Genomic DNA, 14,983 nt, shown 5'->3' on the forward strand with positions numbered 1-14,983 from the left:
ATAAATGTGCGCTGGGGCCCGCCCGCCCGTTTAGTTGCTGCTTACGAGTCCTTCCCGCGAGGGTGCTCTGCGGCGGCCTTGCGGTTCTTGGCTGATCCACGAGGACTGTAGCTGCCGAAAGCCAGAGAGAAGCCGCGTTTCCTGAGAGCGAGGGCCTGTCCGGGGCGTTGGGGTCTCGGCGCCGCTTCGCAGCCATGAGCTACGGCCGCCCGCCTCCCGATGTGGAGGGCATGACCTCCCTCAAGGTGGACAACCTGACCTACCGCACCTCACCCGACACCCTGAGGCGCGTCTTCGAGAAGTACGGGCGCGTCGGCGACGTGTACATCCCGCGGGACCGCTACACCAAGGAGTCCCGCGGCTTCGCTTTCGTCCGGTTCCACGACAAGCGTGACGCCGAAGACGCCATGGACGCCATGGATGGGGCCGTGCTCGATGGCCGCGAGCTGCGGGTGCAGATGGCGCGCTACGGCCGTCCTCCCGACTCGCACCACAGCCGCCGGGGACCGCCACCCCGTAGGTACGGCGGCGGCGGCTACGGGCGACGGAGCCGCAGGTGAGCAGGGCGGAGAGGGAGGCGGACGGGCACAAAGGTGCGCGGAGCACGTGGAGCGGGCCCCTCCCTCGTGGCTGGGGCGGCAGCAGTGCCAGGCCATTCGGTGCGAGACCCCGCCTCGCGGCGAGGGAAATGGCGCCTGGCAGCCAGATAATGGCGGCGGGGCGGGTAGAGCGGGCGGGGCAGAACCGGCGGCCTGCAGCTCATCGTGTCGCGTCGCTCGCGTCCCATTCGCAGTCCTCGGCGCCGCCGGCGCAGCCGATCCCGGAGCCGGAGCCGTTCCAGGTCCCGAAGCCGCTCTCGCTACAGCCGCTCCAAGTCTCGGTCCCGCACTCGTTCTCGCTCGAGGTCGACCTCCAAGTCCAGATCTGCCCGAAGATCCAAGTCCAAGTCCTCATCGGTCTCCAGATCCCGCTCGAGGTCCAGGTCCAGGTCGCGATCCAGAAGTCCTCCGCCTGTGTCGAAGAGAGAGTCCAAGTCTAGGTCGCGGTCCAAGAGCCCACCCAAGTCTCCAGAAGAAGAGGGAGCGGTTTCATCTTAAGAAAATGGTAATGTCTGCGGGGATCTGAGACACGCCCTAACTCCCGAGGGGTATGGTGTAGGCTTTTTGAGCTGTGTTAGCATAAAAGAGACTCCTGATGTTAAGAGTGCTACTACTCTGAAGTTATTCGGCTTTGGGAGTGATGCTGAAGAGAGGGGTCTGCAGAGAGGATTGTGTAAAGCTTAGATAGTAATGGCTGTTTCATTCTGTTTGAGACCTATTAATGAAAATGACTATTTCTTGCTGTTTTTATCCAACGTCTGCATTTTCCCCCTTTAAAGCTGCGGTCTCCTGTTTGATAAAAGAATATTGGCCAGTATTGCAGATTTTAACTGATTTGGCTGATCCTCCAGGGACCAGTTTCTGTGGGCGTGTATTGGAGCAGGTTTGTCTTTAAATGTTAAAGATGCACTATCCTCATAGAGAAAAGCAATCAGTGCAACTGCTGTTGTGCTGCCTGGGACTTCTTACTCTAGTGGATGAGGCAAAGGAATTGCAATTAAGGAGCAATGAACTTTTGGAACCCCAAAAGAAAGTTACAGGTATTGATCCGCACCGGGTGGGGAAAGGATAGTGTGTCTTTAACTCTAAAATTGTTTGGTCCTATTTTTCTTTTTAAAGGAAAGGGCCCTAAGTAGCTGATTAAGAACATCCTCAACTGCCAAATGTTCCATTCTCAAACATCTCAAAGGGTAGACTAATTCTGAGAGCAAGTTTTTGTTTGGATACAGCCCCACCCTGCCCTCCCCCTTTTTTTTCTTTTAAACCAACCCTCCCTTGCCTTTTTTTTTTTTTTTTTTTTTTTTTTTTTCCTTTTTGCCTTGGTTATATGGCCAAGAATCACACATATCTGAACGTGCTGGTGGTACCCTTTGGAAAAACTCCCATTTGGGCCTTTTAAAACTGATAATGGCCAGGTGGAACCTTCTGTAACCCACTTGTTTCACCAGAGCCTTAGTAAGTACATGCCTGATACTGAAACCAAAACCATGTGCACTTTGGTGCCCTTGTAGTAGTGGAAAGTAACTGAACCTCTTTCTTTTCAAACCTAGATGGATCGGCAAGCAGCTTAACAGAGGACTTTGGGGGAAAGGACCACAAACTCAGTCCATCGGTCCGTGGAAGAGTCCTTGGAACAAGCAACTGGCTATTAAAAAGGTTATTTTGTAACATTTGTCTAACTTTTTACTTGTTTTAATCTGCCTCAGGTGGCAAACTTCATTTTATGTGCCATTTTGTTGCTGTTATTCAAATTTCTTGTAATTTAGTGAGGTGAGCGACTTCAGATTTCATTATTGGATTGGATATTTGAGGTAAAATTTCATTTTTGTTTATAGTGCTGACTTTTTTTGTTTGAAATTAAACAGATTGGTAACCTAATTTGTGGCCTCCTGACTTAATAAAGAAACGTGTGCAGCCATTACATACAGCCTAAAGCTGTCAGCAGATTGACTCAACATTGCCTTCACTCCTTAAAAATTAGAAACCTATGAAAGTTGGTGTAATTTGCTCATATATGTTATTTACCTTCAGGTCTAAATGATAATCTGAACCCAAATTTGTATAAAGACTTTTCAGGTGAAAAGACTTATTTTTTTTTTAAAGGATTGTTTACCCGACACAATTCTAATCTCTTCTCTTATGTATTTTTGTGCACTAGGCGCAGTTGTGTAGCAGTTGAGTAATGCTGGTTAGCTGTTAAGGTGGCGTGTTGCAGTGCAGAGTGCTTGGCTGTTTCCTGTTTTCTCCTGATTGCTCCTGTGTAAAGATGCCTTGTCGTGCAGAAACAAATGGCTGTCCAGTTTATTAAAATGCCTGACAACTGCACTTCCAGTCACCCGGGCCTTGCATATAAATAATGGAGCATACAGTGAGCACATCTAGCTGATGATAAATACACCCCCCCTTCCCTCAAAAAAAAGAAAAGCGCAAAATGGTAAATCTGATACTTGTGTTGTGAACTTAAAAAAAAAACAGAAAATGTTAAGGAAGCAAATGGTTTGTAACTTTGTAAGTACTTAAAACATGGTGTATCTTTTGCTTATGAATATTCTGTACTATAACCATTGTTTCTGTAGTTTGATTAAAGTGTTTTCTTGGTGTTAGCTTTTTTGAGAATATGTCCTGGTCTTTTATTTCCCTCAGCTTAAGGTCTACGTGATTACTTTGAATGTTAACAGCTTAGAAGTATAAAATGCAAGATACTGAGCCCCTTCCCTCGGTATGAAAATGTGGGTTGGACTCTTGCTTTTTAGTGGCATAGCAGTATCAACTTTAACGATTGGGAACAGAGACCAAGTCCTTTTCAATGTTTAATTTTGTTGAAGTTAAATGTTGCCGTAGGCATGACATCACAGCATTAAGACTTGCACCCGCTGAGTTTTCTCAAGATAATTCATCTTTATGCCATGTTATTTAGACATTGTCCCAGAATAGCTTGAGGTATAATTCATTCAGGAACTATCCTTTGCAAAGGAGATGATCAGCATTTCAATAGTATGTCTTCCTGGAAGGGTAGACTCTGCTATATCTTCCTTGTCTGCATCAAAAGACTCCAGAGGAATGTGCACACATCTCATATCCCACTTGTAGAGCAAGCCTTCCAGTGACCAGTCAGCACTGAAAAGAAATAAACCATGATTTTAGGCCAGTTTTTTAATGTATTTCCTTTATTAGGAAAGCAGGTAGTAAATTGTCCTTACCTTCTGACCTGGTATGTAGACCAGAATTGAACTTTGGGATTCTTCTGCATCAGAAAGTATACTGTGGCTAAAATGCTTTCAAAGTCTGAAGGAGTGGTGGAGTTAAGTTAGTTTTATAAGATACATCTGGCCAAGTTTGCTATAAATTAGACTTACCTTCTGGTTCAAAGAAAACATCAGATCCAAGAATGATGTCTTGTGGTGGCAATGACAAAGTGTCCTTTGATATGTGGCCCCATGTCAGTCCTACAATTTGCACCTGTGGCAGGTTATTCATCTGGCAACTTTGCCAACAAATATCCAGACAATGAGGAAGCTCTGGGCTGTCAGATAGTGTTACTTTAGCACCACATTTGGCAGCCAAAATTCCTGGAAGGCTCACTCCAGCTCCAATCTAAATGAAGATGGTATTTAAGAAGAATTTAGCTTTCCCCCTCCAATGAGAGTTTGCATATTCTAGGCTGGCCTTGAACATCTGCCTGTTGCATCTCAAGGCTGGGACTAAAGGCAATTACCGATCTAAAATTCAGGCTTAGGAGTTAATGGCTAACTAGTTTGTTCAAGAGTGAGTGTATGCTTGCTTGAAGTGTTGAAGGTAGTTTAATTTGTACTACACATAGTCTCAGTAGGATCTAGAATAGAAGCACCTGACAGCATGTAGTACCAGAAAAGGTGACTTAGCCAGTTGGGCTACTAATTGGTATTCCCTTTACAGCTAAAATCTCCAGACTGTCAAGTCACTTTTTAAAAGTAAGAGGGGTTGGGGATTTAGCTCAGTGGTAGAGCGCTTGCCCTAGCAAGCCAAGGCCCTGTTCAGTCCCCAGCTCTGGGGGGGAGAAGAAGCACTCTACCAACTAAAAGTAATTAAGAACGTGAATGCTCTTCCCAGTTCAGAAATCTAAACTTTGCCAAACTAACCAATTTAAATACAGACTGTCTAGGCAGAGGGAATATGATCCCAACATTTTAGTAACTGGTTACCTCTAAGACAGCTTTGCCTGGCAGAACTCTTCTGTGAAACCACAGGTACTGGGCCAGGACTACAGCGCAGGGCCAAACATACATCCCATACTGGACATGCAGGACCTGGAACAAAAGTTAATCATTGACATCCACCATGACAGTGCTCTCCAATCTACCACCTGCAGTTCTGAAACTAATACTCTTAGTCCAATGTAGCCCAGGCTGGCCTCATCCTGCTTCAGTCTCCTGAGTGCTAGAATTATAGGCATATACCACACCTACGTTGAACCCAGGCATTGTGTATGGGTTTTGTCTGTATATGTACTACTTGAATGCCTGGTGACTCTGAGCCCAGGTCTCTGCAAGAGCAGCAAATGTTCTTAATACTAAGCCATCTCTTCTGCCCCTCCACAAGTATTTAATAAAATGAGATTCAGGGACAGGACAACTTTTAGGACTAGAATGTACACCGTACATATTACATACTGGACGATGATGTGCAAACAAGGGTATCTGGTTGGTAATAAAGGATACAGCAGTAAAGTAAGAGGATGTGAGGGTATAGCAGGAATAGACAGGGTAGCCTGAACAAGTGCCTCTAGTCTGAGCACAGCCCACAGGCATAGCTGAGATGAAGTCACTGTATTGCTGGGCATGTCCTGCAACTATGCAGACTCAAACTGCAGCTTTCCTCTTGAATGCTGGGATTAAAGGAGGGATTGAGGGCATGTGCTATCATGCCCTGAAAGTTAATCTGTAAATTAAATAAAGCTGGGGGGGTGCTGAGAAAGATGGCTCAGAGGTTAAGAGCACTGACTGCTTGTCCAAAGGTCCTGAGTTCAGATCACAGCATCCACATGGTGGCTCACAACCATCTGCAATGGGATCTGATGCCCTCTTCTGCTGTGTCTGAAGACAGCTATAGTGTACTCATATATAATAAATCTTTTTTAAAAAAAAAATAAAGCAGGGTATGGTAGTGCATGGCTTTAGTACACTTGAAAGGCAGAAGTGGGCAGGTCTCTGGTAGTTGTGCCAGGCCAGCCAGAACTACATAATGAAATCCTATCTCAGATAAATATCAGTGCCTAAGCATCAAACCCTGCCTGACTCAACACATACATGCCTATACCACAGTGGACTGGGCTTGAGGGAAGGCCTGGCCTGGTAGACTTTACCGTTGAGTACAATAAGGGCCCAAAGAAGGATGTTTCTAGAAGAAATGCAGATTTTTATATAAAGAAACTGGGCTTCTTTACTCATAGGGAGTATCTTTACTCCCTAGATTTGGAAGGAAATTCAAGAGTTTTTGACATGAAGACATTTGGAGGCTTCAGGAAACAAGTTCTGCTTCAGTCTCCCTCTTATGCTGTGTTGTCCCCTGTAACACGGAACTGCTCAGACAGGACAGACAGGAAGAATAAGGAGTACAAGACAAAGTAAAGAGCTCCTTATGGGGGTTGGGGATTTAGCTCAGTGGTAGAGCGCTTGCCTAGCAAACTCAAGGCCCTGGGTTCGGTCCCCAGCTCCGAAAAAAAGAAAGAAAAAAAAAAAAAAAGAGCTCCTTATGCCTGAGTCTGCTTGGAGTCTCGCCAAGTCAGGGTCAAATCTTAGTACAACAAAACTCACTGTGAAGTTTGTCTACAGAGGAGCAAAGTTCTTTACACAGAGATAGTTCAAACCAGAATGTTAAAATATCTAAGAACCAGCAGGATACATAACCACCAGCTCTTAGGAAGTGGAGGCAGGTGGAACTCTATGGGTTCAAGACCAGCCTGGTCTACAGAGCCAGTTCCAGGACAGCTACAGCCAGAGTGAGACTGTCTCAAAACTGCACAAAGAAAATCCCTCAAAACAAAACAGACAAGCTTCTCCTGAAGCTGACCCTTGAATGTAACCTCACAGCTTTTCCAGCTGTAACCTGCAACTCTGAGGATCTCACAATATTATAAACATGTACCTAGTGTAAAGTTTCCTTTGACCCTTGTAGCATATGGTTTTGGCACAATCACTGTAACCCTTCCTGCCTAGTGCACCTCACCAATCACCCTATGGTCTTATTTACTAAAAGAACAGCTTAGGAATTCCTTAAACAATTTAACTTCAGATGTTACCAAGCCATCCATATGGCTGTTAAGACACTTAAGTGCAGTATTCTGACTTGTGAAGCCTGTACCTCAGCCTTGCCTTCTGTGTCCTTTCCCTAAGCATTCGCTCCCAACTTAAATCCAGGTTATATTATTAGTATCTTCCAACTCTGCTTCATGCCGAGTTGTCCTGAAATGTTTTTCTGTAGTAAACAGCCAAGAATCTCTACTCTAATGAATGGCAGAGGTTACTGGGACGGAGGAGTAGTACATCTTTAATCCCAACACTCCAAGGTAGAGGCATGCTGATCTTAAGTCCAGACTGGTCCACAGAGTGAGTTTCACAACAGCCAGAGAAGCATATAGAAACCCTGTCCCAAGACAAAACCTCTGCTTCACTTGTGTAGAAGTCTCTGGAGAAAAACTTGGCTGCTACAGGTGGCAGCATAGGGTTGTACCTTCTGCTCCCCCTACTGCCAGAAACACCTACCTATGGGCCAGCTGCTAACATTACATCACAAAAAAATCCCTTGTAAAGCCCGACTATCCAGTTTTAGGGTAGCTATGAGTTCAGAGGAACAAGCCAGGGCCGATGTAGAAAACTTTATTGGGGTGCTGGAGACAGGAATCCCTGGCCTCAAAAGTTAAACCAAGTGAGAATTACGGGGTTAGGTATAAACTCAAAGGCACGACTTTTGCATAGCATGTATGAGTCTTAGGTTTGATCCCCAGCAGTGCTTAAGTCAGCATGGTGGTGCACACTTGTAACCTAAGGAAGTGGGAAACCGTGGTTCAAATTCAAAGCCTGCCTGAGCTCAAAAATAAAACAAAAGGGAGTCGGGAATATCCCTCAGTGGTGGAGCACTTGCCTAACAGGCAGAGGGTCAATCAAGTACCCAGAGGTGTGGGTGTGGGGTGTTAGATATATTGATACATGCTTTCAAAAAGGTTCTAAGTTACCATCACAGGACAAGACTTTCCCGCTAGAACCCTTCATCGGGCTTCATACCAGACCCGCCACTAATGAACGAAGTCGAGAAGTGAGGGATGCCCCATTCCCAACGCTCCAACCAGAGGGCGCTTCCACGTGGGTGCCGATGCACGCACCTGCGGGACGCGGACCTCCAGCACGGCCGGGTCGGCTCCGGGGCCTGGCTCGTCCCGGAACCGAAAGAGCCGGGCTCCGGCCATGAGGCCGAGCTCACACGGAGGGGTGTCCAGGGACGCCGGGTCAAGGGGCGGTGCTCAGGGGCTCCGGGTCGGACGCTGTCCAAACCAAATACAGGAAGCAGGCGGCCGCAGCGGGCCGGGCCGGAAGCGGACCATAGGGAAGCGACGCGCACCCGGAAGTATTGCGTAGCCAAAGCAGGGAGGGGCAGGGCGTCAGCGACACGACCTTCCCAACATGGCGCCCAATTGGCGCGCGTGAAGGCGGACCTGGCAAGTCGCTGAGGCCAATGGCGGACCGCATGAGGCGGTGGGGCGGGGAGGACGGCTGCTGTTCGCCCAACCCGAAGCTCCGGTGGTGGCTGGGGAGTGAATTTTCTGGAAGGCGACTTTAAAGGCGCCGGGCCGGAGCGAAGGGCGTTTCGGTGCCGCGCCAGCTGGGGAGGGCGCACTTGGTGGCAGGAAGCGAGTCGCGTCGAGGTCGTGGCGGAACCGGACGGCTACCCGCTCACGATGAACCACAAGAGCAAGAAGCGCATCCGCGAGGCCAAGCGGAGTGCGCGGCCCGAGCTCAAGGACTCGCTTGACTGGACGCGACACAATTACTACGAGAGCTACCCGCTGAGCCCTGCGGCCGTGCCGGTGAGCGGGGCGCGGGACCCCACTCAGCGACTCTCCGCCTTCGGTGCCCGCTATCCGAGGGCCGCTTGTCCCCGACCGGGCCCCGCAGCCGGGCTGTCAAAACTCGCTCATTCGTGGGAGCTTCGAGCCCCTCCCTCCCTTGAAGGGGTGGCTCCGGGTGCGACGTGCTCACTCTCACGCACGTGGGCCTCGCTCCCTCCCCCTGGAGGAGCAAAGGCTCGTTCATTGCTAATGTGTGTCATTGCTAATGTGTGTCTTTGCTAATTGGCCCCGTGGGACACCTTTATCCGCCACTGGACTTCTTCCAGGGTCTTAACCGGACAGGTCTTTTGTTGTTCCCCCAGGATAACGTGGAGAGAGCTGATGCTTTGCAGCTGTCGGTGAAAGAATTTGTAGAGCGGTATGAAAGGCCTTACAAGCCCGTGGTTCTGCTGAATGCACAAGAGGGCTGGTCCGCACAGGAGAAATGGACTCTGGAGCGTCTCAAAAGGAAATACCGGAACCAGAAGTTCAAATGCGGTGAGGATAATGACGGCTACTCGGTGAAGATGAAAATGAAATATTACATCGAGTACATGGAGAGCACCCGCGATGACAGTCCCCTTTACATCTTTGATAGCAGCTATGGTGAACACCCCAAAAGAAGGAAACTTTTGGAAGACTATAAGGTGCCCAAGTTTTTCACAGATGATCTTTTCCAATATGCAGGGGAGAAGCGCAGACCCCCTTACAGGTAAAGTATTTCATGTCAAGTGTTCAAAAATCTTCCAACAGTGACAGGCAGTGGTAGCATAGCACACACCTTTAATCCCAGCACTTGGGAGGCTGAGACAGGCAAATCTCTGTGAGGCCAGCCTAGGCTACAGAAAAGCAAGGAAAGCAAGGGCTTACACGAAGAAACCCTGTCTGGGGGGGGGGGGGATCACAAATCCGAAAACCTTCCAGAGTGTAAGGTCAGCAGAACTCTGTCTAACTTTGTAAAAGCCGTGAGGGTCTTCCCTACATGTTGACTTGTTTATGGTCCTGCTTGAGAAGATGGGGTTCCGTTGGTATGTGTACTGGAGGGTTCCTCCAGACATCTGGATTCCTCAAATTCACTCTTCAGGCCATCTAGCTTTTTTTTTAACTTCATGTATGCATATGTGCCAGTGTGTGTGGGCTGCCTGAGGTCAGAAGAGAGGGTCAGATTCTCCGGAGCTGAAAATATGGAGAGTTGTGAGCCATTGGGCCCCATGTGGGGTGCTAAGAATTGAACCATGGTGCTTTTGAGAATTTAGTGCCCCTAACCTGAGCCATCTCTCCAGCCCAGCCCCAGGACATTTTAGTGTAACCACTGATTATTAAGGAAGTTTTACTTACATTTATACAAGTGTGACTTCTTGTCCTGTAATTCACTAGGTTACCAGGCTGACCTTAAACTCACAGATATTCGTCTGCCCCTGCCTTCTAAGTGCTGGGCATTAAAGATGTTCAATATAACACCCGGCTTGGTTTGTGTTTTTTTGAGATAGGGGTCTCTGTGTAGCCCTGGTAGGCTTTGAATTGACATCTACCTGCCTGTCTCCAGGGTGTTGGGATTAAAAGCTTGGCCCACCACACCCAGCAAATGGATCAAAGTCCAGCTATAACTTGCTTTAGTGGATTTTATTTTTTCTGTCAGACATCAGTTCATATACTGTCCACTCAGTGTGGTATATCAGAGTGTAGAGTCTCTGAGGACATGTGTGACGGTGTATTATAGAGACGGATGTGTGACAGTGTATTATAGAGGCTTTTGTATCACACACATTTCACATTACCTTTCATGTCTTCATGTCTGCACCCTGTAGGTGGTTTGTGATGGGGCCACCACGTTCTGGAACTGGGATTCACATTGACCCTCTGGGGACCAGTGCCTGGAATGCCTTAGTTCAGGGTCACAAGCGGTGGTGCCTGTTCCCAACAAACACACCCCGAGAACTCATCAAGGTGACCCGAGAAGAAGGAGGAAACCAACAGGATGAAGCAATTACCTGGTTTAATGTCATTTATCCCCGGACACAGCTTCCAACCTGGCCACCCGAATTCAAACCCCTGGAGATATTGCAGAAACCAGGAGAAACTGTCTTTGTACCAGGTATAGATGAGCTAGAAGAAGCTACATTCTTGCAAGCTCCAGCCGTGTTGGAGTTGTACTGTATTGTCCTTTTGGAGTAGAATAAGAATGAGACAGAAAGGTCCGTTCTATCTGCTGGGTGTGTGCACTCTCCCCCTGTGACGATAGAGTTAGAGTCTCAAATCCAAAGGGAGAGAGAGCACCTTCACGTCCCAGTGCCTGTGTCTGAGTAGTAGTCCGGGTTCTGCCTGCTCTCCCTGGCTTTTTGCTGAAGTGAGTGCAGAGCTGGATGAATGCAGTTTCCATCAGTTAAAGGCCAGGGGTCCTCTGAGAAGTTTGCTTTTACAGTGTTGGCCCCAGCTAGCTTACCAGGAGGCACTCAGTCAGTCTGCTGCAGTCCTCAGCTCTGCCTCAGGGCCTGTAAACAATGGAGAGAGTACAGGCCCCTGAGCTAGACCCCAGGGTGTCTGTGGGGCTGGTCCTCACTGAGTTCTTCATTTGTTGGATTTCAGGGGGCTGGTGGCACGTCGTCCTCAATCTTGACACCACCATTGCCATCACCCAGAACTTTGCCAGCAGCACCAACTTCCCTGTTGTGTGGCACAAGACGGTAAGAGGGCGGCCAAAGTTATCCAGGAAGTGGTATAGGTGAGAAGCTTTCTATTCCCTTCACTTTGTCCCAGTTCTTTCCCCAGACGTGAAAAGGGAGGAGCTCCCTGCTGCAACGCTGTGCGTGGGGACGGCTGGGGCTTGTAGCCTTGTGGGTAGAGGGCCGAGGTCAGGGCTAGTCAGTCGGCAGGGCGTCTGCTGGCCTCAGGTGGCAGGCTGCGGCTGGCTCTGCATGGTTGGTCAACATCACAGTGAAGACATGGTCACAATTGGGATTGTTTCTTATTTGGTTTCCCTGCTCTGTTTTCTCCTTTTTTCTTATTCTTTTTATTCTTTTTTGTTTGTTTGTTATTTTTTAAAAATAAAAACTAGCACCAGCCAAAACAACAACAAAAGTCTTGGTTGAGGTTTTCCTTTTCCCTGGAAACATTCATTTGAACTTGCTACCTTCAGTTCTTGTGAGGCAACTGCCCTGGAGACTTAGCTCCTCTGTTTATCCACAGAACAGATACAGCACGGGCAGCGGCAGTGCAAGCCACCCCCAGCCACCCCGTGCCACTGTGTCCCAACCCTGACCTGGAGGGACCAGCTCTCGGGGTAAGAGAGGGATTCTGGCTTGCTCAGTGCTCTGCCTCCCTGCTGAGAGGCCAGCAAGGGTGGTGGCTGCTGTTCCCCTGGACTCTGGGGCATGAGGCCTACTTACTCTGTCCTGTAGACCACTGTGTGCCGCAGTGAGGCCACTCCAAGGCCTCAGCACACGGCAGGTCTTTTGTTGCTGGTCACAGTGGATGCCAGGTTAGGTTGCTGCTGGGGGGGCTACTGCTCTTAGCTCGGTTTCTCTTCCGAGTGAGGGGGTGGTCTCTCGTGTGACCTCTTATTTCTTATGAACCTAATTGTTTCTGCTCTTACTAGTATACTCTAAGCAGCTCCCACGCCCTCACTAGCACCACGCTTTGGGAAGGAAAGGCTTTAAAAGGGAAAAGAGCCAGAAAAGGTTTAGGGAGAAAGTAGGAAAGGAGCGGTTTCTCTCCGGGGATCTTAAGGACCCTCCCTCAAGAACCCCGCCTCCAGAGGTTCGCGGCTGGTGCTCACGCAGGTGTGTGGCTCTGGAAGGTTGTTTTCCTTCAGCGAATGTGGCAGCCTGTGTGGCTGTCGCCTGGAGCCAATCCAGCCAAAGCACTAGGCATGGCCAGGTGCTGTAGCAGTGGAGGCCTCTACTTTGAGTCTGTGTCATTGTGAGCGGGGGTTGCCACCAGCTGTCACAGCCCTGAGAACAATACCTTTTGCCCTTCAGGATCTTGAAGCAGGAGCACCCTGAGCTGGCAGTGCTTGCCGACGCTGTTGACCTCCAAGAGTCCACAGGCATCGCCTCTGACAGCTCCAGCGACTCTTCCAGCTCCTCCAGCTCCAGCTCGTCGGACTCAGACTCGGAGGTGAGGCCCTCAGCTGCCCAGGTTCCCTCAGTCAGGCACTGGGTCTCAGTTTCCTCATTCGGGACAGGTGCCGTCGTCCCCATGATAGCACCAGTTTACAGCGTCTCACACGTGTGAGCTCAGCTCCTGCAGAGGTGCCTGGGTGTGTGAAGGTTTGTGAAACGGTGGCCTTGTGATCCCAGGGAGCACAGTGTCAGGATTTAGACTATTCTGACCATCTCAAAGCCCTTGTTACACGTAAGTCTAGAAACAGGATACCCAGTGACCTGTTTCAGTTTAACACCAGCTCTAAGTGAGAAGGTCGTCTGCCCTGACAGGATTGCTGCTGGTGTCACCCTGCTAATGTGTCTGGCCTAGAAAGGCCCTGTGCTCCATGTTCGACAATTCAGGGAAAAAGGGGAAAAGGGAAGACGTTTTGTCCACGTGGAATTCTTATTTTGTGGTTTCAGTTTTGGGGGCTTTTTTGATTATTTTTTGTTTTTGCTTCTCAAAACAGGGTTTCTCTGTGTAGCCCTGGCTTTCCTGGAACCCAGTCTGTAGATCAGGCTGGACTCAAATGCTGGATTAAAGGCATGAAATACCACGTCTGGCTTTTTTTTTTTTTTTTTTTTTTTTTTTTTTTGAGTCAGAGTCTCTGGCTGTCTTGGAACTCATTCTGGAGGCTAAGCTGGCCTTGGAGAAACAGACATTCACCTGAATCTGCTTCCCAGGTGCTGGGATTAAAGGTTTTTTGGTTTTGGTTTGTTTTTGAGAGAGTCTCTCACTCTGGCTGTGGCTGTCCTGGAACTCACTCTGTAAACCAGGCTGCTCTTGAACCCACAGAGATCCGCCTGCCACTGCTTCCTGAGTGCCCAGATAAAAGGCTGCTCCACCAAGAGAAGTGCTCTTGGCTACTGAGCTCTCTCTCCAGCACCTACAGCTTCTGATGTTCCATTGGCTTATGTGTGTGCCTGTCATCTAGGTATTTACCGTAGTACACATGTGGAGGCAGAAAATGGCTTGAGGGAGTTGGTTCTCCTATGGAGTGAGCCCCAGGGGTTGAACTGAGGTCATGAAGCTTAGTGTCAAGCCTTTATCCATTGAGCTGTCTCCCTGGCCCTGAATTGTTTTTCCTCCCTGTGTCCAGTGTGAATCTGGGTCAGAAGGTGATGGGACAACACATCGCAGGAAGAAGAGGAGAACTTGCAGCATGGTGGGAAATGGGGACACTACCTCACAGGATGACTGCGTGAGCAAAGAGCGCAGTTCCTCCAGGTGACCACATGTGGCCGCTATCTGTGCAAGGCTGTGCTTGCAGCAAGGCTTAGGAGGGCTGACACCCAGAGAACAAGGACACTGAGATGGGAGTTGGTAGCATTTGGTACAGTGGCTTTTCTCCATGGTCATATCTTAGGGGCAAAGGTGTGTGGATGGTGCCAATGAAACCCTTTACCTATTTAATAAAGACGAATACATTTTACATTGTGGACAGCTTCCTTTGGGCATACTGTAGTCCCCTGTGCTCCTTTCCTGTGGGGTGTGGGGGGGGGGTGGAGTTAGGGGTGCCTGCTGGTTTGTATCCTGTTGCGGGGTGACTAGAACAGTAGGGGAATTATTGGAGCAGTCGTCTCTGAAGGCTAAACAGACTTCCTGTATAATATCTTAATCATTTCTCTAGACTTGTTTTCTGTTTCTCTTTTTAAACAAGATTGGTTCTAAGTAAGTCAGGTGTGGGCGGTGGGTATAAGTGTTCAATCCCGGCGTGCTGAAGGCAGGGGCCAACCTGGTCTACAGAGTCTAGGGCAGCCAGGGCTACACAGAAGAACCCGTCCCAAAAGAGACTGAGAGAGATTGGATTTAAGCTAACTCCAAAACCAAAAAGCGTTTGCTTTTGGTCCTGTGTGGCTAGTGACAGGCCACGGTGGAAGGTGGATTGACCCTGTGTGCTGGTTGGTATTGGGCCTGCGGCACTCTGAAGTGCTTGAGCACCACAGCTGAGGGGCAGTCCCTTGCCTGCCTTGTCCTTGAGCAGTTGGGAACGCACAACAAAAGTCCGGGATCCTGGGTTTTTTCTTCTACATTCTCTGATGTGACTGGAATTGAGTGGGGAGAATCCTGTTTTCTTCTCAGTTGAATCTATGGGGCTGGTTGTCCTTTCCACTGGCGTTTTTCACATATGCTCTGTGACTCATGTCACACACCCCCATCT

The 14,983-nt window shown here is 48.9% G+C and overlaps 3 protein-coding genes across 12 annotated transcripts; 2 read left to right on the top strand and 1 right to left on the bottom strand.

The window, feature by feature from the left end:
• The first annotated feature begins 4 nt into the window (after positions 1–4).
• On the top strand, positions 5–3,215 carry Srsf2 (serine and arginine rich splicing factor 2). 7 transcript variants are annotated; one of them, XR_004389129.1, is made up of 5 exons: positions 5–556; positions 794–1,104; positions 1,379–1,482; positions 2,150–2,255; positions 2,758–3,215. XR_004389129.1 is itself a non-coding variant. In XM_032913860.1 (3 exons), the coding sequence occupies exons 1-2, from the start codon at positions 195–197 to the stop codon at positions 1,095–1,097; spliced, it is 666 nt and encodes a 221-aa protein (XP_032769751.1). In that variant the 5' UTR covers positions 5–194; the 3' UTR covers positions 1,098–1,104; positions 1,379–3,215. The 7 variants fall into 7 exon arrangements, 3 of the variants coding, with proteins under 3 accessions (XP_032769751.1, XP_032769752.1, XP_032769750.1); XR_004389128.1 differs by having other exon boundaries at positions 794–1,482; XR_004389127.1 differs by having other exon boundaries at positions 794–2,255.
• A 181-nt stretch (positions 3,216–3,396) lies between these two features.
• Positions 3,397–8,335, bottom strand: Mettl23 (methyltransferase like 23). 2 transcript variants are annotated; one of them, XM_032913857.1, is made up of 5 exons: positions 7,957–8,335; positions 4,781–4,885; positions 3,956–4,193; positions 3,800–3,884; positions 3,397–3,716 (listed from the first exon to the last, which is right to left on the bottom strand). In XM_032913857.1, the coding sequence occupies exons 1-5, from the start codon at positions 8,038–8,040 to the stop codon at positions 3,551–3,553; spliced, it is 678 nt and encodes a 225-aa protein (XP_032769748.1). In that variant the 5' UTR covers positions 8,041–8,335; the 3' UTR covers positions 3,397–3,550. The 2 variants fall into 2 exon arrangements, with proteins under 2 accessions (XP_032769748.1, XP_032769749.1); XM_032913858.1 differs by lacking the exon at positions 7,957–8,335 and adding an exon at positions 7,810–7,904.
• Jmjd6 (jumonji domain containing 6, arginine demethylase and lysine hydroxylase) lies at positions 8,229–14,254 on the top strand. Of its 3 annotated transcripts, none has more exons than XR_004389125.1 (7): positions 8,229–8,658; positions 9,003–9,391; positions 10,488–10,774; positions 11,266–11,401; positions 11,866–11,959; positions 12,657–12,795; positions 13,922–14,254. XR_004389125.1 is itself a non-coding variant. In XM_032913855.1 (7 exons), exons 1-7 carry the CDS (start codon positions 8,530–8,532, stop codon positions 14,051–14,053), a joined length of 1,263 nt encoding a protein of 420 aa, XP_032769746.1. In that variant the 5' UTR covers positions 8,229–8,529; the 3' UTR covers positions 14,054–14,254. The 3 variants fall into 3 exon arrangements, 2 of the variants coding, with proteins under 2 accessions (XP_032769746.1, XP_032769747.1); XM_032913855.1 differs by having other exon boundaries at positions 11,266–11,363; positions 11,871–11,959; XM_032913856.1 differs by lacking the exon at positions 11,866–11,959.
• The last annotated feature ends 729 nt before the right edge of the window (positions 14,255–14,983 follow it).

The sequence above is a fragment of the Rattus rattus genome, chromosome 9 (assembly GCF_011064425.1).
Source record: "Rattus rattus isolate New Zealand chromosome 9, Rrattus_CSIRO_v1, whole genome shotgun sequence".
NCBI classification, from domain to species: domain Eukaryota; kingdom Metazoa; phylum Chordata; class Mammalia; order Rodentia; family Muridae; genus Rattus; species Rattus rattus.

Excerpts from the sequence above, each read along its gene's own strand:
- Mettl23 (XM_032913857.1), bottom strand. The coding sequence starts at position 8,040 with ATGGCCGGAGCCCGGCTCTTTCGGTTCCGGGACGAGCCAGGCCCCGGA. Across the intron at positions 4,886-7,956 it reads TGGAGGTCCGCGTCCCGCAG|GTCCTGCATGTCCAGTATGG; the intron begins GTGCGTGCATCG and ends CTTTTGTTCCAG. Across the intron at positions 3,717-3,799 it reads TCTACATACCAGGTCAGAAG|TGCTGACTGGTCACTGGAAG; the intron begins GTAAGGACAATT and ends ATTTCTTTTCAG.
- Jmjd6 (XM_032913855.1), top strand. The coding sequence starts at position 8,530 with ATGAACCACAAGAGCAAGAAGCGCATCCGCGAGGCCAAGCGGAGTGCG. Across the intron at positions 10,775-11,265 it reads AGAAACTGTCTTTGTACCAG|GGGGCTGGTGGCACGTCGTC; the intron begins GTATAGATGAGC and ends GTTGGATTTCAG. Across the intron at positions 12,796-13,921 it reads CGTCGGACTCAGACTCGGAG|TGTGAATCTGGGTCAGAAGG; the intron begins GTGAGGCCCTCA and ends CCCTGTGTCCAG.
- Srsf2 (XM_032913859.1), top strand. The coding sequence starts at position 195 with ATGAGCTACGGCCGCCCGCCTCCCGATGTGGAGGGCATGACCTCCCTC. Across the intron at positions 557-793 it reads TACGGGCGACGGAGCCGCAG|TCCTCGGCGCCGCCGGCGCA; the intron begins GTGAGCAGGGCG and ends TCCCATTCGCAG.